The sequence below is a fragment of the Miscanthus floridulus genome, chromosome 14 (assembly GCF_019320115.1).
Source record: "Miscanthus floridulus cultivar M001 chromosome 14, ASM1932011v1, whole genome shotgun sequence".
Lineage (NCBI taxonomy): Eukaryota > Viridiplantae > Streptophyta > Magnoliopsida > Poales > Poaceae > Miscanthus > Miscanthus floridulus.
The window spans coordinates 23,496,028-23,523,946 of NC_089593.1; the positions used below are offsets into that span (position 1 = coordinate 23,496,028).

At 47.4% G+C, this 27,919-nt stretch overlaps 2 protein-coding genes and 1 pseudogene across 2 annotated transcripts; all 3 read left to right on the top strand.

Moving 5' to 3' along the window:
- The first annotated feature begins 623 nt into the window (after positions 1-623).
- LOC136504592 (probable sodium/metabolite cotransporter BASS1, chloroplastic) lies at positions 624-10,817 on the top strand (annotated as a pseudogene).
- A 7,907-nt stretch (positions 10,818-18,724) lies between these two features.
- On the top strand, positions 18,725-23,669 carry LOC136504588 (calcium-dependent protein kinase 28-like). Its single transcript, XM_066499538.1, has 7 exons — positions 18,725-19,711; positions 20,187-20,330; positions 20,445-20,597; positions 20,697-20,812; positions 22,535-22,702; positions 22,812-23,036; positions 23,141-23,669. Exons 1-7 carry the CDS (start codon positions 19,102-19,104, stop codon positions 23,270-23,272), a joined length of 1,548 nt encoding a protein of 515 aa, XP_066355635.1. The 5' UTR covers positions 18,725-19,101; the 3' UTR covers positions 23,273-23,669.
- Positions 23,670-24,892: 1,223 nt separating this feature from the next.
- LOC136504590 (fructose-bisphosphate aldolase, chloroplastic-like) lies at positions 24,893-26,685 on the top strand. Its single transcript, XM_066499544.1, has 3 exons — positions 24,893-25,194; positions 25,279-25,749; positions 25,833-26,685. Exons 1-3 carry the CDS (start codon positions 25,048-25,050, stop codon positions 26,379-26,381), a joined length of 1,167 nt encoding a protein of 388 aa, XP_066355641.1. The 5' UTR covers positions 24,893-25,047; the 3' UTR covers positions 26,382-26,685.
- Positions 26,686-27,919: the final 1,234 nt, after the last annotated feature.

The window sequence follows — 27,919 nt, forward strand, 5'->3', positions numbered from 1 at the left end:
AAGATTTAGCGGAAATAAATAAAAAAAGGCAAAATCACCGTCGCTGTAGCAAAACCACCATCCAAAACTAGATTTGGGGGGTTATTTGACCGGTTTTGAAAAGTTCATGGGTATAAGCATATATAGAGTTGCAACGGGCCTAATACGCATAGGAATTGGACTCCGTATCAACGGTATACGCGTGTTGTTCTATAGCTTGTATGAGCGCGGATCATGAGTCCAGCACACGACCCAATTTATATTGGAATCGGACTCTATATCTATGATTGTTAGACGCGGGTCGTTCTAACTTTATAAGTGTGGGTCATAACTCAAGTAAGAAAACGGGTCGGAAGAACTCGTCACTGTCTGGATAGTCAGGGGTAGATGGAAAAATGGAATGAAATTTTGACACTTAATATTATTATTAGGTAATAGATAAAAAAGCCAAGAAACCAGCCTTCTTCTTTTGAACAAAATAAACCTGCCTTCGATAGGTGAAGGCGTATTTTTTTGGAACTCCGCCTTACAACGGTAACCGCCAAAAAGATCTGCTCTACGACACTTCACTCTACAGTACTCGTGCGCGCACGCGACAAAAACCAACCACCGCGCGCCGGGAGCCGGCCACGCCATCGCCCGCCATGGCTCCACTCCTCCTCCCCCTCCCCCTCTGCCTCAGCCCCGTCCCCGCCACGGTCCCCTCGTCCCTTCCCCAGGCGGCGCCTGCGTCTTCCGGCCCTCCTCCAAGTCCAATGCCTCGCGGCCCCCGCGCCCGCGCCCGCGCCGCGGTGGCACGCGGCGGGGATCTACCCGGCCCCTACGCGGCCGGCGCCTCCGTGGCCGTCGCGCGGCCCGAGGTGTTCCGGTGGTTCGTGGCGCTGGCGCCGGGGTCCTACACCGCCACGCTCGGCTTCATCATGCTCGCCATGGGCCTCACGCTCCAGCTCAGGGACTTCGACGCCCTCCTCCGCGACAGGCCCCTCGCCGTACGTGACCGGACCCGGATCCGGATCCTTTCTCACTCGATCTGCAGATTCAACAAGGTGTTTTCCTACTGCAGATTTTGTTCGGGTGTGCCGCGCAGTACACCATAATGCCTGCGTAGCCACGCGCTGGGGCTTCCCCCGCTCCTCTCAGCTGGACTCATCCTGCTGGGATGCTGTCCTGGAGGAACTGCATCCAACGTGGTAAGACTGTCAACGGAACCCAGCTTGTCACACTCCCAATTTCTTTTACAGAGTGGGGATTTTTTGTCCCCTTCTCTTTTATTCCTATGGCCAAAATCACTTTGCTGGATATGTACTGAAACTGAAGTGAACTGAAAGCTTCAAGGGCCAAACTAAGAATAGCTATGCAGTTCAGAGTTCACACTCTTGTGTTCATTGAACAATGGAATTGAGATGCCAATAGTAGTAGACTACTTGGTGGTTTTTTTTTTAACTTCTGGAGAAGCTAGCTGCTTTTGATGTTCCTATACGCACTAAACGCAGAAATGTACACGTCTGAGCTATTTACATGACAATGCTACACAACGTTTTATATTTTGGAGAAGAAAAAAACTGTTGCACGTTGTTAACAATTATAAGCAGTTCTGTTTTCCTGCTTCATGAGTCTTTTTTTATCCACAGATGTATTGGTAGTCTATTGGACACACATGGTCAGCCGTCAGGCAGCATTTTTTTTTTGGATTTTTTTCCCAGGATTCTCTCTTACTTAACTGTTTCATATAGTGGTTCAGGTGACTTTAGTTGCTCAAGGTGATGTTCCATTATCCATCGTGATGACTGTCTGCAGCACTCTTGCTGCAGTGTTCCTTACTCCTCTGTTAACGAAAATTCTTGCCGGTGCTTATATTCCTGTGGATGCTGTGAAGCTCTCTCTCAGTACTTTGCAGGTGAAATTTCTGATGCTGTCATTGCATAACAAAAATTACTCCTATTTTATCTAACCTTTTTCCCCTTCAGGTGGTGGTTGCCCCAATTCTATTAGGTTCATCGATACAAACTGCATTCCCATCAGTAGTTCAATTCGTGACTCCTTCTGCACCTCTGATTGCAGTCTTGGCTTCATCCCTTCTGGCATGCAGGTTCAGATCTTTCAAATTTACCATGTCATATTGGCTTGGGAATTGCAGAAATTCTGCATCCTTTTACCCTTTTATTAATGTTACAGTGTCTTCTCTGAGAACTTTGTGCGCCTAAGATCGACAATTGCTTATGCATCCTCTGTGAATGGAAACTTCTTCTCTGAGGATATCAGGGTTGTCATGCTCTCTGTCTTCTTGCTGCATTTTTCTGGTTTCTTTGTTGGGTGAGCACTAGAATGCTTACTATACCCTTTATGTGTAATGTGATTCACAAATTTTGTGTCAGAAGTTGTGGCCACTTGTCATAGATTTCTAAATGTTTACATGATTCTGACAAACAGGTATGCAGCAGCAGCTCTAGGTGGTTTCAAAGAAAAACAAAGGAGAGCAATATCTATTGAGGTATGGATCCTGACCAGATCTAACTACATTTCCCAATCAATATGGCCAGTAAAACGGAGGATTTATATATCCAGTTTTGAAACCATGTATAGAATACTAAAGTAGGACAAGACTGCATTTTTGCAGATCATATGTTGTCTGAAAACAACACTTATTTGTGACTTCCCTCAAAAAAACAGGTGGGGAGCCTCCCCCTCCCCCGGTTGACAATAAAAATAAAACTTCCCTAAAAAAACACTTATTTGTGACCATAGAGATTAGTACCTGTAGACTATTATATTGTATGTAGTGAGTGAAGCTCATAAATTCCAAGCATGGATAAGAAACCTTGCAACAATAATTATGTCTCTTTGACCATGTTTTTGGTACAATGCTTTCTACTTGATTGTCTTTCAGAACTGCAATAAAAGGGCGTACCCAGTGCAGAGTGTTAGACTGTAAATGTATATATGCGTGTGTATATGGGCCTGGGCCTTGGTATAGCCGACCAGTCCTCTATTTGGTTAGAGAGATATGAGGAGGTCTCGGTTTGGTCATGTTTCTATAAACCATGAGATCTCCTCTCCCCTATATATATGTACATAGGCCTCTCCAATCAATCAATCTATTATTCCACACAATCATTATTGCTTTCATGGTATCACGAGCTTAGTTTTTTTTCCTTCCTTTCCTGGCTGTCGCCCGCCGCCTCCCTGCCATGGCCGGCGCCACCCCCACCACCGCTTCCTCCACTGTTGCTGTCGTCGATCCCGACGCCGCTGCTGCCGAGTCCAGGGAGGAGCGCGGCCGCGCAGGCCGGCCCCGCTGCCGCTGCCCTCTAGTCCACGGAGATGCTCGTCCGCGCGGCCGAGCAGGCCGCTGCTGCCGCTGCCCTCCAGTCCACGGAGGCGCGCGCCTGGGCGGCCGAGCAGGCCGCTGCGGCTCGACTCGCCAAGGAGGAGCGCGCCCGAGCGGCTCAGGCCGCTCGCGACGCCGCCGCTGCTTGTGCGGCTGACGCCGAGCGCGAAGCCGCCGTTGCTCAGCAGGAGTGGGACGCGGCTGATGCGCGACTTCAGGCCGCCCTTGACCGCACGGCTCATGAGCACGCCGCGGCCGCTCCGCCTCTGGAAGACGACGCTGCCACTGACGACGCCGAGGATGCTGAGGATTTCGCCTCTGCCAACGGCGGCGATCCCCATCTTCGCGCCGTTCTGCTTCAAGACGAGGCCGCAGCCCTCCTTAACCTGCACGCCCAGGCTGTGGCCGTGTAGAACATCCGGCTGCTCGTCCTGCTTGTCCTCGACGTCGCCTCCGCCTTCTATGGCCGCTGGCGTCAGTCGTTCCTCCTCGTCGTCGGCCGCTACTCCTTGGAGAGCCATGTCCTCTCCGACGCTGCCGCCCCCAACTCTCCGGATTGGGCGCGCATGGACTGCGTCGTGCAAACTTGGATCACTGGCACCATCACCGATGCCCTCGCCGAGGCCGTGATCGAGTTCTGCACCACCACCCGCGCCTCCTGGCTCGCCATCGAGTCACAGTTCCGCGACAATCGCGAAACTCGTGCTCTCCACCTTGACGCCGCCTTCCGCAACTTCAAGCAAGGTGACCTCGACATCACTACGTACTGCCGAAAAGTCAAGGGCATGGCAGGACGCCCTCCGTGACCTCGGCGAGCCCGTCAACGACATGACTCTTGTCCTCAATCTCCTGCGCGGTCTCAATGGCCGTTTCGAAGGCATTGGGCTTCACCTTCACCGCGGACGTTCGTTTCCCACCTTTTTGCAGGCCCGCAATGATTTGCTCCTAGAGGAACTCACTATGGCGGAGTCTGCTCCGCCTCCTTCGGCTACGGCCCTGACTGCCACCTTCGGCAGTGCTCGGCCGCCTGCGCCCGCGTCCGTCACTCCACTAGCAGCTCCCCAGCAGCTGCTGCCGAACCAGCAGCAGCAGTCCGGGGGAGGCAAGCGCGGCGGGGGCGGGGGCAGCAACTCCAACAGCGCCTTCCCCAACGGCAGCGGCGCCCAACAGCAGCAGCAGTGGCCTAATCTTCATCAGCCATGGACCGGATCCATCAACATGTGGCCTAGACCTCAGCCCTCGACGCTGCCACACCCACACGCACTTCTCGCTGGTGTACAGCAGGGGCCCGGTGGACCGCAACAGCTCCCTCAGGCGCTTCTGACTGGCGCTCAGCAAGGCTGGGGCGTCAATCCTAGCGTCCAGCAGTGGGCGCTTCCTCCGGTTGGTCTGTACAGCCCAGCCATCGCGTCACCCGGCTGGGACGCTTCCAGCCTCGCCGTGAACTTTCAGACCATGTCGCTCCAGCAGCCTACATCGAGCAACTGGTACTTTGACTCTGGAGCCTCCAACCACATGACTTCAGACACTGGTATAATCACCATGCCTTCCCCTCCATATACTTCATCTCCATCCCATATTGTTGTCAGTAATGGGAACCTTCTTCCTGTTACCTCCACTGGCGTGACATCTTTTCCACATAATCTTCGTCTTAATAATGTCCTTGTTTCACTTGGCCTTATTAAGAACCTTGTTTCAGTACGCCAGTTTACCTCTGACAACAATTGTTCTGTGGAGTTTGACCATTTTGGCTGTTCTGTGAAGGATCTTCCCTCTCAGAGAGAGATCGTCAGCTGTGACAGCTCCGGTCCTCTCTATCCGCTACAGTCCCCGGAGTCTGCGTCTGCTCTCCTCGCCACTACCAACCCTTCACTTTGGCACCTGCGTCTTGGTCATCCTGGCCATGAAGTTTTGTCTAAGTTAGCACAGTCATCCGCTATTCCATGTAATAATAGTGCTAGCCAAACATTGTGTCATGCTTGCCAGTTGGGTCATCATACTCGTTTACCCTTTCATGCGTCCTCTTCCGGAACCACTCATAATTTTCAGTTAATACATTGTGATTTGTGGACATCACCTATACCTAGTGTTTCTGGTTGCAAGTATTATCTTGTCATACTTGATGATTTTTCGTATTATCTCTGGACCTTTTCGCTTCGGCTAAAGTCTGACACTTTTCCTACCCTGTCTAATTTCTTTGCCTATGTGGCTACGCAGTTTGGTGTCCCCATTCAGGGTATTCAATGCGATAATGGACGCGAGTTCGACAATCATACTTCCCGCGCCTTCTTCCTCTCCCACGGCGTCCAACTCCGGATGTCCTGCCCTTATACCTCGCCTCAAAACGATAAAACTGAACGCATTATTCATACCATCAATAATGTTGTTCGCTCCCTCCTATTTCAGGCCAGTGTCCCCCCAGCCTATTGGGTTGAGGCTCTTTCCACCACAACCCTCCTCCTTAACATTCTTCCCACCAAGACACTCAACTTCTCCACCCCACACATGGTGCTCTACAAGTCTCCACCCTCTTATGACCACCTCCGTGTCTTCGGGTGTCGCTGCTACCCCAATCTCTCCGCCACTGCTCCCCACAAACTCGCCCCTCGATCTTCCTTGTGTGTCTTTCTTGGGTATTCCCCTCATCACAAAGGCTACTGCTGCCTTGACCGGTCATCCAATCGGATCATCATCTCCCGACATGTGGTCTTTGATGAGGCGTCCTTCCCGTTCTCTGAGGATCCTGGTCGTCCCTTACCCCAGGATTTTGAGTTTTTGAGCTCCATTGACCCTGTGATGGCTCCCCCAGCACCGTCATTTTTTTACCTGCAGGCACTCCCGGTGACTCCGCACAGCCACGTGCGGCCCTTCTTCCAGGGAGCAGCGCCCCTTAGGTCATTGCTGCTCCCTTGGACTCCGGCGGCCTGCCAGCCAGCCATGTCTCGCTTGCAGCTGCCTCGCCGTCACCAGCAACTGGCCTGGCTGCTCCCCCGACGGCTAGCAGCAGCTCCCTGTCGTGGCACCCAGCGGCCGGCAGCACCTCCCCAGGGTGCCCGATGACCGGCTGCTCACCACCTCCAGCCGGTCGTGTCGCGCCCACCCCGGTCGGACCACCACCTGGCTTTCAGCGCTGGGCTGGCCTCGTCTACCATCGACGCCCACAGCCTCCTCCGCCCGATTTGGCTGTCCTGGCGCCGGTCCCTCCGGTTCGGCTGACGTACAGCCGACGTCCGCGATCTGCTTCTACGCTGCCAGTCGCTCCAGCTACTGCGTCTCCGGTCGTTGCACCACCATCACCACAAGTTCCTCCTGTTCGCCTCCCCACCGGGTGAAAGCTCTAGTTTGGTTTTGGTGAATTGATGAAGCCCTAAGTGCTAACCTAGTTTATCAAGTGATCATGAGATAGGTAGCACATTCTAAGTGGTGAAGCAAATGAAGATCATGACATGATAATGGTGATGCCATGGTGATGATCAAGTGCTTGGACTTGAAAAGAAGAAAGAGAAAAACAAAAGGCTCAAGGCAAAGGTATAAATGGTAGGAGCCATTTTATTTTGGAGATCGAGACACTTAGCGAGTGTGATCATATTTAGGTTCGATAGTCGTACTATTAAGAGGGGAGAAACTCGTATCGAAATGCGGCTATCAAAGTGCCACTAGATGCTCTAACTCATTGCATATGCATTTAGGATCTAGTGGAGTGCTAACACCCTTGAAAAATGTTTGTGAAAATATGTTAACACATGTGCACAAGGTGATACACTTGGTGGTTGGCACATTTGAGCAAGGGTTAGGAACTTCACCGGCGGAGTATCGGCCTGTAGAGTGTGGACAGTCCGGCGGTGCCACCAGCGCCCTAGACAAAAAAGACGGAGGTCACTGTAAGTGACCAGATGCTGGTCTCGATTGGACCGGCGCGTCCGGTCAGTGGCAGCAGAGGGCGCGCAGCGTTGGTCTCTGACCGGACACTGGGTCACTCAGTGATCGGATGCTGACAGGGTGCGTCCGTTCCTGCTGACGTGGTAGTGGACAGAGGAGTCATCAAGTGACCGGACGCTGGGTGTGTCCGGTCGAGCATGGCCGGACGCGTCCGATCGTGAAAAGTCATCTCTAGATGCTTACTGGAAACGACCGGACGCTGGGGTTCAGCGTCTGGTCACTTTGAGCTGCTGCGTCCGGTCGTCACTTGACCATTGAGATCGGGCGGTCAACATTTGAAGAGAGGGGACACGTGGCCCGGTTAATATGACCGGAGCGTCCGGTCACCCCATGTTGTGCCCAGTGAAGAGGTACAACGGCTCTATTTCGTGGAGGCTTCTATTTAAGCCCCATGGTCGGCTCAAGCTCATCCTCTTGGCCATTTACATTGACATAGCAACCTTGTGAGCTTAGCTAAAGTCCTCCCACTCATCTTCATCATTGATTCATCATCTTTGTGAGATTGGGAGAGAATCCAAGTGTATTGCTTGAGTGTTTGTATCTAGAGGCACTTGGTGTTCGTGTTTTGCTGCGGGATTCGCTTGTTACTCTTGGTGGTTGCCGCCACCTAGACGGCTTGGAGCAGCGAGGATCGTCGAGTAGAGAGTGGTGATTGTCTCTGGCTTCGATCGTAATGATTGTGAGGGGTTCTTGACCTTTTCCCGGCGGAGAGCTAAAAGGTACTCTAGTGGATTGCTCGTGACTTGTGTGATCCTCATCTTGTGTTGGTTGTGCGGCACCCTATTGAGGGTTTGGCGAGTGAAGCCAATTAGCGCGTGAACCTCCAAGTGAGTGAATCGCCACAACAAGGAGTAGCTTGCCGGCTAGCAAGTGAACCTCGGTAAAAAATCATTGTGTTCATCATTTGATTCCGAGGCGATTGGTCTTCATTGGTATTCATTCTTGTGATTGATTGGTTCTTTCCTCGACACGGCGGTATAAACAAATTACTCACTCTCTTTACTTTACCGTAAACTAGTTGTCAAGCTCTTTAGTGTAGCTAGTTGTGAGAGCTTGTTAGTTTGGTTATTGTGGCTCTTTAGTTAGCCATTAAGAGCACATTAACTTAGTGTAGTGTCATAGCTTTTGTGTGGATAGAAACTATACAAACTAGAATTGTGGTAGGTGGCTTGCTATTTTAGTAGGCTAGCGCAACACTTGCTTTGTCTCATAATTATCTAACCGATTTGTTAAGTGTTGTTGTAGAAATTTTTAATAGGCTATTCACCCTCCTATAGCCATTAGGACCTTTCACCGGGGCGGTTCCCATTGTCCCTGTGGTTAACCAGCATTCCATGCGGACACGTGGGAAGGCCGGTTTCCAACAACCGGTCACTCTTCAGGCGGTTTCCCTATAGCCTCTTCCGTGGACTTATCGCGCCGCACTTGCTGATCCAAATTAGCGTGCCGCTTTGCAGGACGAGTTTTCAGGACTGCTTTCCAACCACAATAGGGATCTTGTACCACGCCCATCTAGATCCAATGTGGTGACGGGCAAGTTTGTCTTCAAGCATAAATTCAAGGCAGATGGTTCTCTCGAGCGCTACAAGGCGCGCTGGGTTCTTCGTGGCTTTACTCAGCGCACTGGCATTGACTATGATGAAACTTTCAGCCCTGTTGTGAAGCCTGCTACCGTCCGGACAGTTCTGTCTCTGGCTATTTCTCGCAAGTGGCCGGTACACCAGCTCGATGTGAAGAATGCTTTTCTTCATGGGCATCTCTCAGAGACAGTGTATTGCGCTCAGCCTTCAGGTTTTGAGGACTCCTCTCTCCCAGATTATGTGTGTCGTCTGAATCGCTCTCTGTATGGACTCAAACAGGCGCCACGTGCATGGTACAGTCGTTTCGCCAGTTTCCTTCTTCAGTTGGGTTTTGTGGAAGCCAAGACAGATACATCACTCTTTGTATATTGTCGTGGCTCTGAGACTGCTTATCTTCTGCTGTATGTGGATGATATTGTGCTGACAGCTTCTTCTCCAGACTTGCGTCATCGCATTATTGCAGTCCTACAACGTGAGTTTTCTATGAAGGATTTAGGCGAACTTCATCATTTTTTGGGCATGCAAGTTCAGCGCAATGCTTCTGGGTTATTCTTGTCACAACACTAGTACATGTTGGACATCTTGGAACGTGCTGGTATGGCTGATTGCAAGCCGTGTGCCACTCCAGTTGATATCAACCCGAAGCTCTCTGTCGATGGTGATCCTATTTCTGATGCTACAGATTACCGCAGTCTTGTCGGCGCATTGCAGTATCTCACCTTCACATGGCCTGATCTTGCTTATGCAGTATAGCAGGTGTGTCTACACATGCACGACCCGCGGGAACCTCATCTTGCAGCTCTGAAGCGAATTCTTCGCTATGTTCGTGGTACTTTGGACTTGGGCCTTCATATCCGTGCCTCCAGTCAGTCTGATCTTGTGGTCTACTCAGCTACAGATTGGGCTGGTTGTCCTGACACTCGTAAGTCCACCTTGGGCTACGCTGTGTTCCTCGTGACAACTTGGTCTCCTGGTCCTCCAAGCGCCAGAACATTGTCTCCCGCTCCAGTGCTGAAGCTAAGTACCGTGCTGTAGCTAATGCAGTTGCAGAGGCTTCCTGGTTGCGCCAGCTATTGTCCAAGCTACATACATCTCTATGTCAAGCAACATTGGTGTATTGTGACAACATCAGTATAGTTTACATGTCTTCCAACCCCGTTCAGCATCAGCGTACCAAGCATATTGAGATCGATCTTCACTTCGTTCGAGAACGAGTGGCTCTTGGTGCTGTCCGCGTTCTTCACGTCCCGACGACGTCCCAGTTCGCCAACATCTTCACCAAAGGCTTGCCTTCTTCTGTCTTCACGGAGTTTCGGTCCAGTCTCAACGTTCGCAAACACGACGCTGTGATTGCGGGAGGGTGTTAGACTGTAAATGTATATATGCGTGTGTATATGAGCCTGGGCCTTGGTATAACCGGCCGGTCCTCTATTTGGTTAGAGAGATATGAGGAGATCTTGGTTTGGTCTTGTTTCTATAAACCACGAGATCTCCTCTCCCCTATATATATATGTACATAGGTCTCTCCAATCAATCAATCTATTATTCCACGCAATAATTATTGCTTTCACAGAGAGCTCCCGTTCTGTGCGGGGTCTAGGAAAGGGTGTCAGTGGCAAGCCGTACCCTCGCCTGTGCAATGCGAGGAGACCGTGACTCGAACCCGGGACCTTCCGGTCACAGGCGGTAAGACTCTACCGCTTGCACCAGACCCGCCCTTTCTTTCAGAACTACAATGAAGAGAATTAATTTGTGCATGGTGTTATGATAAATGTTTAATAGGTTTTCTTCTTGGATTGCAGCTAGGAATGCAAAACTCATCCTTAGGGGTAGTTTTAGCAACTGCACATTTCTCCTCACCCTTGGTCGCCCTGCCTCCTGCACTCTCAGCTGTTGTCATGAACATGATGGGTAGCACACTAGGTCCCATATGGCAATCTATCAGCCCTTCTGTTTCAGAGAACAAAACCACTGACATAACCAATGCATGATCTACTCTTACTGTCGTGTGCTTAATCTCCTCTGCATATCTACTACTCAAATATGTGCAGCGTTGAAACCCTGAACGTATACCTTTTGAGTACTTTTGATCGTTTTGGGGAACTGGGGTCACACTGATGACTCTGGAATGTTGGCTTTGTGAGCCTCGGAACAATCTTGCTATCTTAATCATTGGAGGACCCAGGTCTGGTCTACAGACATCCTGTCTGAATTATATGAGTGATTTGTTAAAAAAAAAGAATTATTTGAGTGAATGCCCAGCTCTGGTCTACGGATGGCGAGGCGGTACCTTCAGCCTCGTGCACTTCCTTGGAGGTATCGCTTTGGAGTTCCTATCTTGTGTTGGATGGCCATTCCAGCATAAATCAAATGGTGGCAACGATGAGGCCTAGTTTGAGCTAGGTAGCTTGTCATTTGCGGTCATTTCTTTAGCCCAGTTTCCCCAAATTTACTGAGCATATTAGGGTTTTTCCATGTCTTCCCAAAAAATGACGTTGCATTAATTTAGTCAGGAAAACATTGTAGAATAGTTCAGTAGTCAATAACTTGAGAAGGTATGCTGTCATATAGTATCACCCCAAGCTAGAAGTCCAGAAACTGCATTATGCGTATCTACAAGGTAAGTGGAGAAATAACTCGCATTATGTTTGTAAATTGATGTGCAGTGTCTCATGAAATTACTCTAATGTGCCCTGTCAAAAAAAACCCCTCCAATTATCAATTGGAAGGTAGGCTAAAGCCACTGTTTTCCATAACCATGTTTCTGAAACAAGCTATGGTGGTGTTCGCTGGTCTGAAGCCGTTCAGCCAGCTGGTTGGTTTCAGGCATGCGGTACTGTTCATCAAACCAGCCGAACAGTGTTTTTCTCTCACAACAAACCAGCCGGAACAGTGTTTTTCAGCCAAGTTTCAGACCAGCGAACAGGGCCTATATGTTTCTGTTGACATACGCCTAGCTTAAGGAAAATTGACTTGCAAATTTAGTACTTTACTTAAAAAAGGTTCGTTCTAAAACGGCAAGCTTAGTCTGGGATCGTTGCATCCACCAATATTAGATATTATTTAGAGCCCAAGAACCTCTTTCTTAAATTGGATATCTCCAAAGCTTTTGATTCGGTGTCGTGGCCGTTTCTCTTAGAAGTGCTGCAACATTTGGGTTTTGGAAATTCTTGGCGCAATTTGGTGGCCAATCTTTTATCCTCTTCATCAACTCAAATCTTGTTGAATGGAGAACCGGGAGATCTAATACATCATCAGCGAGGTCTTCGACAAGGGGACCCTTTATCCCCCATGCTCTTTATTTTAGTGATGGATGTGTTGAACATTTTATTTGTAAAGGCAGCAAGTGAGGGGTTGTTGCAGCTGCTATCCCCAAGGGTGGTTGGACAAAGACTTTCTCTGTATGCTGATGATGTTGCCATATTTATTAAGCCAATTGAAGAGGAGTTGCTGGTCACTAGAGATATTCTCAAGGTATTTGGTGACGCTTTAGGGTTGCATACCAATATTCAGAAAAGTAACATCATCCCCATCGGTTGTGCAGGAGAGTCCTTGACAGCTATTCATGATATTCTGCCATGTACTATCTCGGTGTTCCCATGCAAGTATTTGGGCTTACCACTGTCAAACAAAAAGCTTCTTAAGAGGGACCTTATGCCATGGATTGAGAAAATAGCTGATAAACTCCCGTGCTGGAAGGCAGCTCTCAAGAACAGGGCTGGTCGTGCCACATTAGTCTGGTGTGTTCTTTCTGCCATGCCTATTCATTTGTTAATTGCCATCAGCGTCCCGAAATGGTTCATCAAGGCAGTAGACAAAATCAGAAGGGGCTTCTTATGGCAAGGAAAGGATAAGGCTAATGGAGGTTGTTGTCTGGTGGCTTGGGAGAAGGTCATGAGACCATTGAATCTTGGTGGCTTGGGCATACCCAACTTGGAGGTGATGGCCTGGGCTTTACAAATCAGGTGGCAATGGTTTAAAAAGACTAAAGCTGATCGTCCATGGTCTGATCTGGAACTGCTTTCGCACTCTAACTCGCTAACCCTTTTTGCCATTGCAGTCATGACTGAGGTTGGGAATGGTCAGAATACTCTTTTCTGGACTGATCGGTGGCTTCACGGGTGTTCGATTGAAAATCTTGCGCCATCTGTGTATGCTTGTGTTTCTCCTAGAATTCGCAATAGCCGGACTGTGGCTGCAGCTCTCACCAATGTGCAATGGCCAAGAGATATTCGAGGAGGCCTTTCCTAGATTGGTATTAGAGAATTCTTGCAGCTATGGGATGGCCTCTTGGGATTTACCTTAACTGACCAAGAGGATCGTCACACATGGAGGCTAGATTCAAGTGGTTGCTACTTTTCCAAATCTGCCTATAAAGCGTTTTTTCTGTGGTGCTGTGACCTTTGAACCTTGGCATCGGTTATGGAAGTCCTGGGCCCCAAGCAAATGCAAAATGTTTCTGTGGTTGGCAATCCGTAATAGATGTTGGACGACAGACAGGCTCGTTAAGAGGGGCCTCTCTCATCCGGATAAATGCCCCCTATGCGATCAAGAAGATGAGACAATACAACATCTGTTAACATCTTGTGTGGTGGCAAGACAAGTTTGGTTTAGATTATTTTCTATTTTGAACCTAGCAGATTGTGTCCCCCACCATAACGAACTAAGCTTTGCTGATTGGTGGCGCAAGACTATTAACAGAGTTAACAAGGAGCACAGGAAAGGAGTGAATTCTCTAATTATTCTTGGGGCCTGGATTATTTGGAAACATAGAAATGCATGTGTATTTGAGGGGGCCTCACCTTCGATTAACTTGATTTGGAGTGAGCTGAAGAATGAGCACAGCCTTTGGTGTTTGGCTGGTGCGAAAAAGCTAGAAGGGCTAGGTTTGTTCAGACTAGGTCCTTCTAGTTAAGGTCGTGTCGGGTTTGTTTTTATGGGTCTTATTCTTGTGTATGTGTAATCGCCTCATTCATATTTGGTCCCCGTATGAGTGAGGATCCTGTTGGGGACCCCCCATTTTTCATTCTCTATAATACAATAAAACGCAGCTCTCCTGCGTTTTCAAAAAACAAGAAGAGCTTCTTTAGCTCTATTCTGATATTTCTTAGAGCTCATGATGAGCCTATTTACCTCTATTTTTTGTTTGTTTGAACGAGGCCCATTTCAGTTCAGGGGTCCAGCACCAACATATATGGGTCCCTTTTCAGTACTGAAAATAGAGAAATAATTTTGCATGTGACCTGGTACAACGATGTGCCTGCAAACAAAGCCCTGTGCTGTGCCACTGCTTCGATCTGTATGTTGTTCTCGCTTGTCAGTGCACTAGGAGGCACGGTGCAACGGCATCAGTCAAGGACATGTACCATTTGCATCCATGCACTTGTGCGGCTGTGCTAGTGCTAAGGATTAATGATGACCAAAGCTTGCCACTGCCCCACAGAGAGGTGTGTTGGTTGGTGAGATTCATGGAACCATGAGAGCAGAGCAGAAAGGCAGATCTCATCCATCCACACATGACACAGGAAAAATCTGATGACTCAGAGCAACATAAATCTGTTGCACAGCTGTGGAATCATGATAATCACTTGCTGTTATAAATTCTGGGAGCTGAATCATGCTGTTCTGGAATGCTTACTTTAAAGGTCTGATCAACAATAAACCAATGTTGTAGGATCATGGGCAACACTATTTACCAGCTTTTCTTCTTCTTCTTGGAGTTCAACAATGATGACCTGGAATGTTTAGCTTTGAGTTTGAATGGTCAGCACTGTAGCATGTCCAGATCAGGCCTCGTTTTTTTCTGAATCTTGGTTAGTGGCTATCACCTTAGTATGATATGGTCAAAGGAAGCTATCATGTGAATGAGTCGTCAAGCATATAACAAGTCAAGTTTGTATTAAAATCCTCCACTTGGATTGCTCAAGAAAAATAAGAGCATCCTCCACTTGGCCATTATTATGCTGAATGCTTATCTGATGGCAAACTGCATTGTCAAAACATATGAAAGATATATGAATGAACATGCATAAGGTTGCAAACTGCCCGCTCAAATTTGCGATGTTTCTCTTTGTTGTACTGTTGAGGCATGTGCCCGAAGGAATTTGTCATTGATATGGTTTGGCATATGATTCCTGAGGGACAAAGAGATGCATGGCAATCTTTCTTTTGCAGTGCCTCGTAAATCCCTGAGACCATTCATATGGCCTGCTGCGAGCTCCAGTAAGAAATAGAATACAGAAGAGGTTGCGTAGGATAGGAGTGGGTGCTGACTTGGCTTCCCTTTGTCTATGTTACTTTGCCGAGGCTGATGTCTCCCATCCTTGTTCAAGTGGAGATTAATAAAGTTACTCACACTGATCGGGGAGGGATCAAGTATATATTTAATTTGGTCATATGGTCTGTGAATCATGTGCTGACTGTGATTTAACTAGTATCTGCCTCCCAGTTGCGGGTGATGCTTCCCAAGATCAAAGAGAACAGAACTGGTAATACTTAAATTCTACTGTTCTTACGTACAAATCAGCTAGCGTCTTCCTACTAATTGTTCAGTCATGGCTTTAGCAGTGATTACTTTCTTATGTTCTGAAAAAAAAAATGTCAACAACAATCATACTCCTTATTTGTATGATCACAGCAACAATATCAGTACCAACCATACTGATGAACAAAGCGATAGATTGTGTGTGAGACAGAGAGGGTAGTACAATTTACTCTTGAAGAGACAGTGATCAAGATGAGGTCCAAATGTCCGGCATCAAGATTCATTATTTGCCCATGCCGCTTGACTATGTAATAATGATGGAAATAAATGAAATCATGACTAATGGAACATGGAAAACCAAAACACGGTGGATATGAACAAAACAGAAATAATGTGCTCTGCCCTTTTCTTTATATATATGCTTATTCTCGCTATTTGGCATTAGAGTTTAATTTTCAGGGTTAAAACAGAAAAAAGGCATATTACAAATGAATAAGAAGGCAACGGCAGGAATTTCAGATTCTCAAAAAAAAAAAAAAAAAACAGGAATTTCAGAAACACAGTTCCGACACCTTAATTAGTGGAAGAACAAGAAAGCAACGGCGGCAGTTTCAGAGAGCCATGAAACACTAGAAACTTTTTCTACGATTTGTTTTTGTTGATGTTGAGGAGAATCTAATGCTTTTGGGTTCATCGTAAGACTTGCCCATAGTTTGGTGCAAGAAGTCAAAGATGACAAGGAGACGTGAACGTGATTAGTGGGGACGCACGTTCTCTTTGAAAAATTAACGGCTTTCACTGTCATTTCCTATTTTATTTATTTTTATAAGCTTCCATCGTGTCCTTGTTTAGTATTATTGTTCATTCCATTGCACATCTTGACACATCTTCCTCCTCATGCATCTTTGCAAAACTTCTTTTATTATTTTTGAGCATATATGTCAAGAAAGCTGGTAGGCTCACCCTGTGTTGCAAAAAAAAAAAAAAAAAAAACATAAATGAACCCATCAAACGCGTAAATGGGGATATCAAATCATTTTATGTAAGTCACAAGAAAAATATATAGTATCGTACCTATCGAAGTAAAATTTTGATGTAATTCAGGACTTACCATTGGTATGACACATATGCTTTCTCTTTTACACAACTCACACAAGTAGCTTCCATTTTTCTTATAAAAAAAGTAGCTTCCATTTTCAAAAGTAACAATAATAAAAATAAGAATTTAAAGACATTGTTGAAAACTTTATTTACTTAACTGGCCAACAAGATTATTGTTGTTTATTACCCAACCACTTCCCTCTTCCCCTCCTCCACCCCAACCACAAGAAAAATACAATTTATGGTGTCCATAGAGCATCTCCAAGAGTCATTCTCATATAGGGTGCATCCTAACTCAAAACATTTCCCCTAAATATTTCTCCTCCAACGGTTTCCTTATCTCAAATAAATACGAAAGACAACATGTTCTCTCAAACTTGAGAGAGAGGGAGTATGATTTAGGATAGCACTAAATGTAGGATGTTGAATATGGGACCTTTGGGGGGGGGGGGGGGGGGGGTGAATTTTGTTGACAAACCTTAATTTGACTTAAAATTGGATAGGGGAACTCTTGAAGATGCTCTTACATATTAAAAAACAATAAATGATCATAAAAAAGTTCCATTTTATAAGGCTTCTACCAGCTCTAGCTTCTTCATTGTAGTGGACCTAGAGCAAAAAGAAGATAAGTAGCTTCACTAGATTTCAATTCATTTTAGAGGGCCAGAGAAATAGCATTACTATAGTAGGATAATAGCATCGCAAATACGGGCGACAGGTAAAGCTGGACCTTAGTAGGTGAATAAGATGTAATTGAAGATGTTAGTATAATTAAAAGAAATGTCCATATTATAGCACTAGTTTGGGCGCAGAAAAACCAATAATTGATTGATGGAATATTGCATTTGAATAACTTGTAAATGGAGAACGGTATCTATTAGACAAAAATGCACATATTAAGGCACTACATTACCATCATCAATCAGGAGACAAAATTATGGGCCCCGAATTGCGGAATTGGCATGATTTTAACATTGTGTTCTCAATTTAATTTAACATAGAAAATTATCCAATCTGGATAGTGGCTTGCAACGATGGCTCCTAGCAATAGTCCATGAGCCTCGAATTGTATAAGCTAATGAATGAAGGGAATTAGTTGATCGATGCCTACCATCATTTATTAACTGTTCATACCAGTTCACACTAGAATTGGATTAGGGTGCCAATTTATCACCTTAGCTTTGTAAACAAATTATTTGAGAATATATAGATTTGAACTTTCCCATGACGTGCCAATATTAGTTTGTCAAGGCATCGCAATTAGATTAAAATGTGGCTCTTGTGTTCTTACCCTTGCTTTAAAGTCTAATTGTGATTTTGCTCCTATCGTATCAAAACAAAGGAGAGCTTAGGCTTGTTCTGTTTAGTGCCATTTTGCCTTCAAAAACTACCTTTTCCATGTGAATTTGCCCCCATGTGTTTTGAGTTCTCTGTGATTTTAACCTCTATTTTAATATGAAAATTTGGACAATATTTTTGAAACATTTTTTTTACAAAAGAGCTCCTTCAGGGATTGATGTTGGACGGGAGTTGACTCAACATGAAATCGATTTACAGATATTCCAAATCTAAGTAAACTTTAACTAGTTACACATGCGTAATTAAGCATTGACGAAAGCCAGGAGAGTTAGAATAAAATCATGGGTTCGTATAGTCTTTTATTTCTTTAATTATTTATTTGCTTTTAGCTAACTAAGTGTGAACTATGGCAAACGGTGGCTACAAATTAAAAAAAAATCAACGGTAAAATCACAAAAACAAACAAGAGTAAAATTGCGGTTAGTCTTAAAGCAAAGGGTAAGAACACTAATATCCTAATTAAATAGTGAGGTAAATAGACCATGAGTTTCAAAGTTAGTCTTTATTAATACTTCTAGATTGAATGGGTAATAAAAAAAACTACAAAGCCATCTCATCATAAAGGATATGCAGTTAAAAGTTTTATATAGGAGGAGTATATATATTTATTTAACAGATCCAGTAAGTGAGTGGCAAGAGATACTAGTTGGATAATAAAGGAAGGAAAACAAATTAAATAATAATTAAAAAATAGGAAAGGGAAGTTTCCGACCACGTTGTCTTCCTCCTGTCTCCTCCCCTCTCCTCCGCCTCTCGCCAAGGAGGCGAAGACGATAACCACCGACGTGCTCCCCCACATGCCCTAGCGATCCGTTCCCATTTGCAGACCCAATCCAAGCTCCGAGCAATCACCAAACCTGGCCGATTAGATTTCCACCCTCACATGGAGGAAAAATCCAACCTTCGCATGTGACCTCTCTTTAAATCCCCGCAAGAATCGATCAATCAATCCAAAAGGGAACAGGAAAACAGAGCAACCCCGTTGCTTAGCGTCTTCGCCTTGCCGTTGTTGGCTTCTCGCCTCCGTTCCTCGGCACGCGTAGGCCCATAAACCTCCGCTAAAGCTCCTTTGTCGCGCCCAATTCGTCAGCCATTCCCCCAGATTCCCCATAGGCGAGGGTTCCCCGCGCCGAGATCCAATCTTTTCAGTCGCTCGGTTTGAATCGGTGTAAATCCCTCTGGAAAGTAACCAGGAATCGTCCCCCGGAGTTGGAAAAGGTTTCCGTTTCTGACCGGTGGTAGAGCCTTGCCACACGTTTTGCCGAGGAAAGCCAGGGCGTCCGTTCGGTTACGGTTCTTGATCCGGGGAGGGACCGCCGCCGCCGAAGGCAATGCAACCGGACCCGCAAGGCCCGGGCAGGGGCAAGGCGGGCGGCGCCAATGCGCACGTGCGGCTGCCGCCGCCGGTGACGGCGGGGTCGGGTGGGCGGCCGGCGTCGGTGCTGCCGCACAAGACGGACAACGTGCGCGACCACTACCGCATCGGGAAGAAGCTGGGGCAGGGGCAGTTCGGCACCACGTACCAGTGCGTGGGCAAGGCGGACGGCGCCGAGTACGCGTGCAAGTCCATCCCCAAGCGCAAGCTGCTGTGCCGCGAGGACTACGAGGACGTGTGGCGCGAGATCCAGATCATGCACCACCTCTCCGAGCACCCCAACGTCGTTCGCATCCGCGGCGCGTACGAGGACGCGCTCTTCGTCCACCTCGTCATGGAGCTCTGCGCCGGCGGCGAGCTCTTCGACCGCATCGTCGCCAAGGGCCACTACTCAGAGCGCGCCGCCGCGCAGCTCATCAGGACGATTGTCGGGGTGGTGCAGGGGTGCCACTCGCTCGGCGTCATGCACCGGGACCTCAAGCCGGAGAATTTCCTCTTCGCGAGCACCGCCGAGGATGCCCCGCTCAAGGCCACTGATTTTGGGCTCTCCGTGTTCTACAAACCCGGTGCGTATCTATGCAATGTTTGTGGCTCTATTTGGTTTGAAATTTGTGCTTTATAGTGTTGCTATTTGGTCCCTCATGCTCTAGTGATATGTGGGCAAACGGCTAGCATTGCGTTTGGTAGGGAGTAGTGCTCTTATTAGTTGTTTTTGCCTTTCTGGTACATCAGCAAGCCTATTAAGTATTAGTGTCATTTGCATAACATCTTATTTTGCTAGCATAAAAAAAATCTATCACAGACATCGAAACTATAATAACATCTCATACTTAATCCTTGTTAATAGTAATAAGGCTTTCAAGGTTGATAGCAAGAGCTGTCTTTTCTTGTACACATCTAATACAGTTTGTGTTAAACGTCAGCTGCTATTAACATAGTGCATAGTGATTAATGAAGTTTTCAGTTGATTTATTGTTCTCTTCTGCTTGCTTAAGTGATTAACAGAACACACACTGAAAGCTATCCCTTTCCATTCTCCAGGTGATAAATTTGCTGACGTTGTTGGGAGCCCCTATTATGTTGCCCCAGAGGTGCTTCAAAAATGCTATGGCCCAGAAGCTGATGTATGGAGTGCTGGAGTGATTTTGTACATTTTGCTATGTGGTGTACCCCCATTCTGGGCAGGTAAACTGTTTGTTATTCCAACCATCAAATTGCTAGGTCGTGATCCATTTCTGTTTATCGATATTTGCATGTTTACATGTGTAGTTTTTTTTCCTATTTTTCCCCTCCCTTCAGAGAGTGAAGCAGGGATCTTCAGGCAGATTTTACGAGGCAAACTTGATTTGGAATCTGAACCATGGCCAAGTATCTCTGATAGCGCTAAAGATCTAGTCCGTAAGATGCTTACCCGGGATCCTACGAAGAGATTGACTGCTCATGAGGTTCTATGTAAGTTTTCTGCCTTCATGCCTTCCCTCCCTCTCTGTCTTAGATTTCATATGCATGCTTGTGCTCCTGTGCCATTTTTATTGACATTGACTATGCCAGGTCATCCATGGATTGTTGATGATGCTGTTGCACCTGATAAGCCTATTGATTCTGCTGTTTTGTCAAGGCTGAAAAACTTTTCTGCAATGAACAAGCTCAAGAAGATGGCATTGAGGGTAAGATCTTTTTATCCCATTGTCGATATGTAATTATGTTGCAAATGAAATTCAGAACTTTGTTTAGTGGCGATGTTAGGTTCATGCTTCATTTCTGTTATAACACTCCCTTGCAACCTACTACTAGTTTTGTGCAATAAGTTAACTTCGCATGTATTTTTCCTTTCTCTTTCTCCTTGTTTTCCATGTTAACTAGATTTTTTTGTGAACATGTAAATCTATATTACTCCCCTTTATTTTTCAGAAAGGCCAATGTATACACATCTGCTTAAAAACTGAAACTTTTGAAGCAAGGCCATTTAACCTCCTATTGTTATTTTTTATGGTGGGTTGGTGGTTCTGCCAAAAAGCTGGCCTCCATGCCACCTGCACCTCTCTTTCATAATTCATGGAACCTTTTTTCTTTCCAAAAGAACAGTCCCCGCGTACCCAAACCCTGCTGTCTCCAATCCCTTCAGCTGCACTATGGCCAGACCTGGATGCCAGCCACGGTAATCTATGACTACCGATCAGCAAAAGCTATTGAACCCATGATTAAAGGCCACCTAACACTAGCAGCAGGATGCCACGAATGCCAGCAATGGTAACTTTCAAAACAGAGGTTCAGAAAAAGGAAAAAGTCTACATAACCCCCTGCTGCCTGCCTCTCTCTGTAACTTCTTTTTTCTTTTCTTCTTATTACTCTTGTTTATTGGTGGTTTGGCCTCACAGGCTGTGTGTGAAAGAGCTAACATCTGTATGTCGTGTATGCACTCTGCGAGTTCGGCAAGATTGGTAGGTACTAATGTACTATCCCTTGTTGAGCGCTGCTGCTGGACCCCTGGGGAGTAGTCATAGACGACGAGCATCTCGCCGTGGTCCGTGCACCACCCACGCAGCTGCACGAGGTTCTTGTGCCGGGGCTTGGCCAGGTTGTAGAGCTCCGTGGCGAACCGGACGTGCATCCGGAGTCGATGGGGCCGCAATTGGTGCGACGGTGTTTGCCCTGCCGCCACCGCCTGGGGCCAGCACCACCACTGCTGCCGCAGGGGCTGATCCACCGAAGGACTGCCCGCAGCCGTCACCCGTCGCAGCCCGCCACCCAGCCCCTGGCCGCGGCCGCCGCCTGCCGCCCCCGACCTCAGCTGCTGTGTGCCGCAGCAACCAACCGTCGCAGCTGGCTGCTGCCACAAGGAAAGATGCGCAGCCGCTGGCCGCCGCACAATACGCCGTCGCCGCTCATGCTCTGCCACCGCCTGCCTCTCACGGTCCCGCCCAGAAACGAAAAACAGAGGAAATTTTCCATCCCGCACGCTGCCAGGAGCCTAGAGGCCTCGTCATCAAAGGTAGACAGCGTGGAGCGCCACATATGCAAAACCACCCAGGGGGTTATTTGTCCGGTTTTACAAAGTTTAATGTGTACAATACCTGGTTTTATAGTTCAGGGGGTTATGTAGACCACCCTCAATACGTGAGGGGGTTATGTTGACTTCTTCCTTCAGAAAAATGTGTTGTCCTTTCTTTTTTCTTTGAAGAGAAGGGTGCTTTTGCTTAATTGTCTGACACATACTAGAACAAGTAATGCTCAGGTTCCCACTATGGGTTGTGCAATATTGTCTGACACAATAAGCATGTCATGAAGTTGCAAAAATGCTTGGTAAATGATAAGTGACAGACAGCATGTGCAACATGCAATGTCCATCGAAATTGATCTTTTCAGAGGCATTTCTTTGGTTCGTGCAGGTGATTGCTGAAAGTCTATCTGAGGAGGAGATTGGGGGTTTAAAGGAGTTGTTCAAAATGATCGATACTGACAACAGCGGGACGATAACTTATGATGAACTGAAGGATGGTCTGAAAAGGGTGGGCTCAGATCTGATGGAACCTGAAATCCAGGCTTTGATGGATGCAGTAAGTGCTACTATTATATCAAGTGTTTCCAAATAAAATAGTTCTACTGGAGCATCCTTTGGTTGGATGAATCATTGAGATTGTAATCTGGGCTTGGCCTCTGTATCAGGCTGATATTGACAACAGTGGAACCATTGATTATGGAGAGTTCTTAGCGGCTACATTGCACATGAATAAACTGGAGAGGGAGGAAAGCTTGGTGTCGGCATTTGCATTCTTCGATAAGGACGGGAGTGGCTTCATAACAATTGATGAGCTCTCACAAGCATGCGAGCAGTTCGGTCTTTCTGATGTTCATCTTGAGGATATGATCAAAGATGTGGACCAGAACAATGTTAGTCTTCTTCATCCTTCTTGTTTTTCGTCTCCATCTCCGTACTTGTCTGTTGTCTCATCTTCATTTAATTGGGTGCTGTCAAATTATACATCACTTTCCAGGATGGGCAAATTGATTATAGTGAGTTTGCTGCGATGATGAGAAAGGGCAATGCTGGTGGAGCAGGAAGGCGAACCATGAGGAACAGCTTGCATGTGAATCTTGGTGAACTCTTGAAGCCCGCTGAGACCTAGTTTTTATCAGAGGATTCTGCTTTCCAGATGCTTCCATCTGAAGTTCAGCGTGGCTCATCAACTTTCACAGATTGATTAGTTAATCTAGTACCAGTGCCACAGAAAAAGCTGTTTAAATTTTCTCAGTGGTACTAGTAGTTAGTGGAAAGCATTCTGTGGTATCAGTGACAAATTTTAGGTGCTGAAGATGACATGCTATGCTACTCTGTTGTCTTGTCATGATTGTTGTTGGTAATTTCAGGTTTGTACCATTACTGATCTTTGTTGTCAGTGTAAAATGGGCTGTTGTCCCATAATGTAGGCACCTAGGTCTCCATTTGAAGTATCGACGGATTTGTAAACATGTTCTCATGAACCTATTTCTTATTGATGATTTGACAAAACTCATTGTTTTTTCCTCGTCACAGTATTAGGAATGGTTACATCATTTGTCTCCCTTCATCCTTGCCAGCTGCTGTTCACGTATCACTTGCTTTTCCATCTTTCTGAACTCTCAACTGATGAGGAAAGGCGCTTCATATATATGCTGTGGATGATACTATGGCAAATTATGTGTGTGTTTTTTCTGTGTGCTCCTATGTTTGGCAGTATTTTCATGTGGTGAAGGAACATGATAGGGATTCAGAATCTGATGATACCATGTGCAGAGCATTTGTTCAGACATGGTTAAACCAGTGTTGTGCTCCAGGTTCTTGCAGAGATATTTACTCTTGTCTTGTTGCCAGGAGCAAGTTGTATGTGTTGCCATCCAGTGATCTCTTGGATGTAATGTAATCAATGATCAAAGATAGGAACAGTTCGGCTTCGGCCTCTCCCCGTACATGAAGATCACTGAATCATTTGTCGTGACCGATGATCTGCAGGCAGGAGTCAGGACCGCAATCGGACTGCCCTGAATGTCCATTCTTGTTCTTCAGTTAAGCACCACAAGAAGCCGCACGCAGCCTGGTGCGAGAGAGAGGCCGTCCGTCCGTCCCTGAGTGAGTGAGTCACATGAAGCACAGGGCATGGCAACAAACAACTCGCAGCAGCAGGCGTTGCCATCGTCACAAGCCCCCAAGAGACCCTCATTATTCGACGAAAACTACGGCGGCGGCCATTGCCAAGCGTGCGAATCGATCCACGGACGATGGGAGATCACCGCCGGCACCTACGTACGGGTGACACTGGCTGGCGAGGTGCGTCCACAGAACTTGCTGCAGGTCTCTGTCCGTCCCGGCGATCCTTTTTTAGGTGAGCAACTCCCATGGTTGAGCTGCATGCAGCAGGGTCCGTCGTTGCAGCTTTATTTAACCTTTTTGGTTTAACCATACAAGGCACAGATGGAAATGGATAATGGGGATGGAAATTACAGAAAAGAAAAGATGGTGTGCCAGCAGCTGCCCCAGAGCATGAGGAATCAGGACAAAGGAAAAGCTGGTGATTGGTGATGGCTACAGGATTGGATTGGAGCCAAGGCAGTGTGAGAGGCAGCCAAGCATGACGCGTCAGCCACCGAAATCCAGAGCGCAACCTCGGCCTCACAACTCATATCCCCTTGTGCTCTTGTGCACCCTGGTTACCCCGGTGTGCTGCTGGCTTTTTTCTTGTTTAAATATGGGAGATGATTGCAGCTCTCATCACTAAGGAAGCAGAAGAAGCTAAGACGGCTGTGAAGTGTGAACCTGAACCTTGTCTGAGGTCAGTGAGCTAGTAGCTGAGTTCCGATCCTAGGCAGCTAGGATACCGCCATACCAGTAGTCTTCTTCACAAGTTAAGAGAGACAGCAACACGAGATGGTCGCTGCTAGCCTGCTCAAGTCCTCCTTCCTTCCCAAGAAGTCCGAATGGGGCGCCACCCGGCAGGCCGCCGCCGCGCCCAGGCCCACCGTCTCCATGGTCGTCCGCGCCTCCGCCTACGCCGATGAGCTCGTCAAGACCGCGGTACGTACGCTCCGTCATAGCACTGGTCAATCTCTTCTTCTTCCTCCTGGCTCCTGCTGCTGAAGTGCATGCATGGATGCTCAGAAAACGATCGCGTCGCCGGGGCGTGGCATCCTGGCGATGGACGAGTCGAACGCGACGTGCGGGAAGCGGCTGGCGTCCATCGGGCTGGAGAATACGGAGGCGAACCGGCAGGCGTACCGCACGCTGCTGGTGACGGCGCCGGGGCTGGGCCAGTACATCTCCGGCGCCATCCTCTTCGAGGAGACGCTGTACCAGTCCGCCGTTGACGGCCGCAAGATCGTCGACATCCTGGTGGAGCAAGGGATCGTGCCGGGGATCAAGGTGGACAAGGGCCTCGTCCCGCTCGCCGGCTCCAACAACGAGTCCTGGTGCCAGGGCCTCGACGGCCTCGCCTCCCGCGAGGCCGCCTACTACCAGCAGGGCGCCCGGTTCGCCAAGTGGCGCACCGTCGTCAGCATCCCCAACGGCCCCTCCGAGCTAGCCGTCAAGGAGGCCGCCTGGGGCCTCGCCCGCTACGCCGCCATCTCACAGGTTGGTTGGTTGGTTCTTTATTTGCTGCCATTATCGGCTGCATGCATCGCATGACCAGCTGCTGCATGACGACCTTCCTGCAGGACAACGGGCTGGTGCCGATCGTGGAGCCGGAGATCTTGCTGGACGGGGAGCACGGGATCGAGCGCACGTTCGAGGTGGCGCAGAAGGTGTGGGCGGAGACCTTCTACGCGATGGCGGAGAACAACGTGATGTTCGAGGGCATCCTGCTGAAGCCGTCCATGGTGACCCCGGGCGCGGAGGCCAAGGACCGGGCGACGCCGGAGAAGGTGGCCGAGTACACGCTGAAGCTGCTCCACCGCCGGATCCCGCCCGCCGTGCCCGGGATCATGTTCCTCTCGGGGGGCCAGTCGGAGGTGGAGGCGACGCAGAACCTCAACGCCATGAACCAGGGGACCAACCCGTGGCACGTGTCCTTCTCCTACGCCCGCGCGCTGCAGAACACCTGCCTCAAGACCTGGGGCGGCCAGCCCGAGAAGGTCAAGGCGGCGCAGGACGCGCTGCTGCTCCGCGCCAAGGCTAACTCCCTCGCGCAGCTCGGCAAGTACACCTCCGACGGCGAGGCCGCCGAGGCCAAGGAGGGCATGTTCGTCAAGAACTACAGCTACTAATCAGCCGGCCGGCCGGCCATCACCGGGATACCGACGACCCTCCGAGATATGTGTACTGATCATGCATGGTTATGCACCTACACCGATCCATCCCCGTGAAGCCATGATATGATCCATGGACGACCATGCATCATGGTGCTGATCGATGCAGTGTCCTGTTACATAATACATACTAGCAGTACTGCTAGTTACTGCAAGGATCAAGCTCGCCACTGCAAAGTCTGGGATAATGTATGCGTGGCGCCGAGATCCGAGAGAAAATAATAATAATAAGTTTTGAGATGGCTCCTTAATTAATTAATTACCGTGTGCTGATTTCTTCTAAATATAATGAAGAAGTGCAGTTCTGCTACGTTTCCGAGAAAAAAATTACTGTGCACTAGAGTACTGAGATACTCCCTCTGTCCCAGTTTATTTGTCGTTTTTGGTTTTCGTGTCACAAGTTTAACTCGATTTATAGAAAATACTAGCAACATTTGTATCTCCAAATAAATTTATTAAAAAAACTAGATTCAAAGATCTTTCCGATGATACCAATTATGTATTATAAATATTATTATTTTTTAATATATATTTTGTTAAAATTATTTCTCGGGAAGCAAAAGCGACAGATATTTTGGGACGGAGAGAGTATGTTAGTAGATTTTATATAAATGCTATGGCTGCAAAAAGAACGAACAAGACCTGAGAAAAAAAATGAAACCACAAGAAGCACCAAACCAAGTTCGCAGTGAACACCGGCTGATATACGGTGAAGTGAGTAACTTGACGTTTCAAGCTTTCTATAAAAGCTGGGTTTACCTCTGTCACAAAAAATATATGGTGGAGTGAGGATAAATCCACTTGATCACACGATGATAACCAGTGAGTGACTTGTACGAGTTATAAAATTGGGTGAACAAAGTCACGGGATCGTTCGCCGAAGAGAGAAGAGAAGACCACTGGATTATACAATGACAATTAGAGAGTGGCAATGCCAACCGTCCGATACTGTGAAGGGAATAGGAGACCTGTTGTATCATCCGACAATGATTAGTCATTTTCTATCACTACAACAGGAACAATTTCAGAGGTGTCTCATTTTTCCCTAGTCGTGTTGTTATTAGATAAAAGAATGACCCTAAAAGTGGTCTAAGAGACGGTTCATCTCTAAAATTTCCAGAGGCGATTGGTGTTTCTAGACGCCCTAGAAATGTTGTCCACTTTTAGGAGCACTAACCGACTATACTAGATTTGAAATTGTTATTGGCTGAAATATTTAATATAAAACTTATAGTAGTTTATATTATGGCACCTAGCCTGGAATTACTTGAATCTCATATGGTCTTCTTTTGTTTCTTATTTGCTAGTGAAAACGCTCGTTATTTGTTATAATTGGTCTACATTGACTACCCAAGTTCAAGTGACTTTGATGGCTACATAAGTTTCATGTAAACATCTTATACTTGATCCTATTTAGTATAGATACAAACTCGACACCAGAAGATGGATATAGCTATAGCATTTTCTAGTTTGGTTGGGAAATAAACAATCTAGCT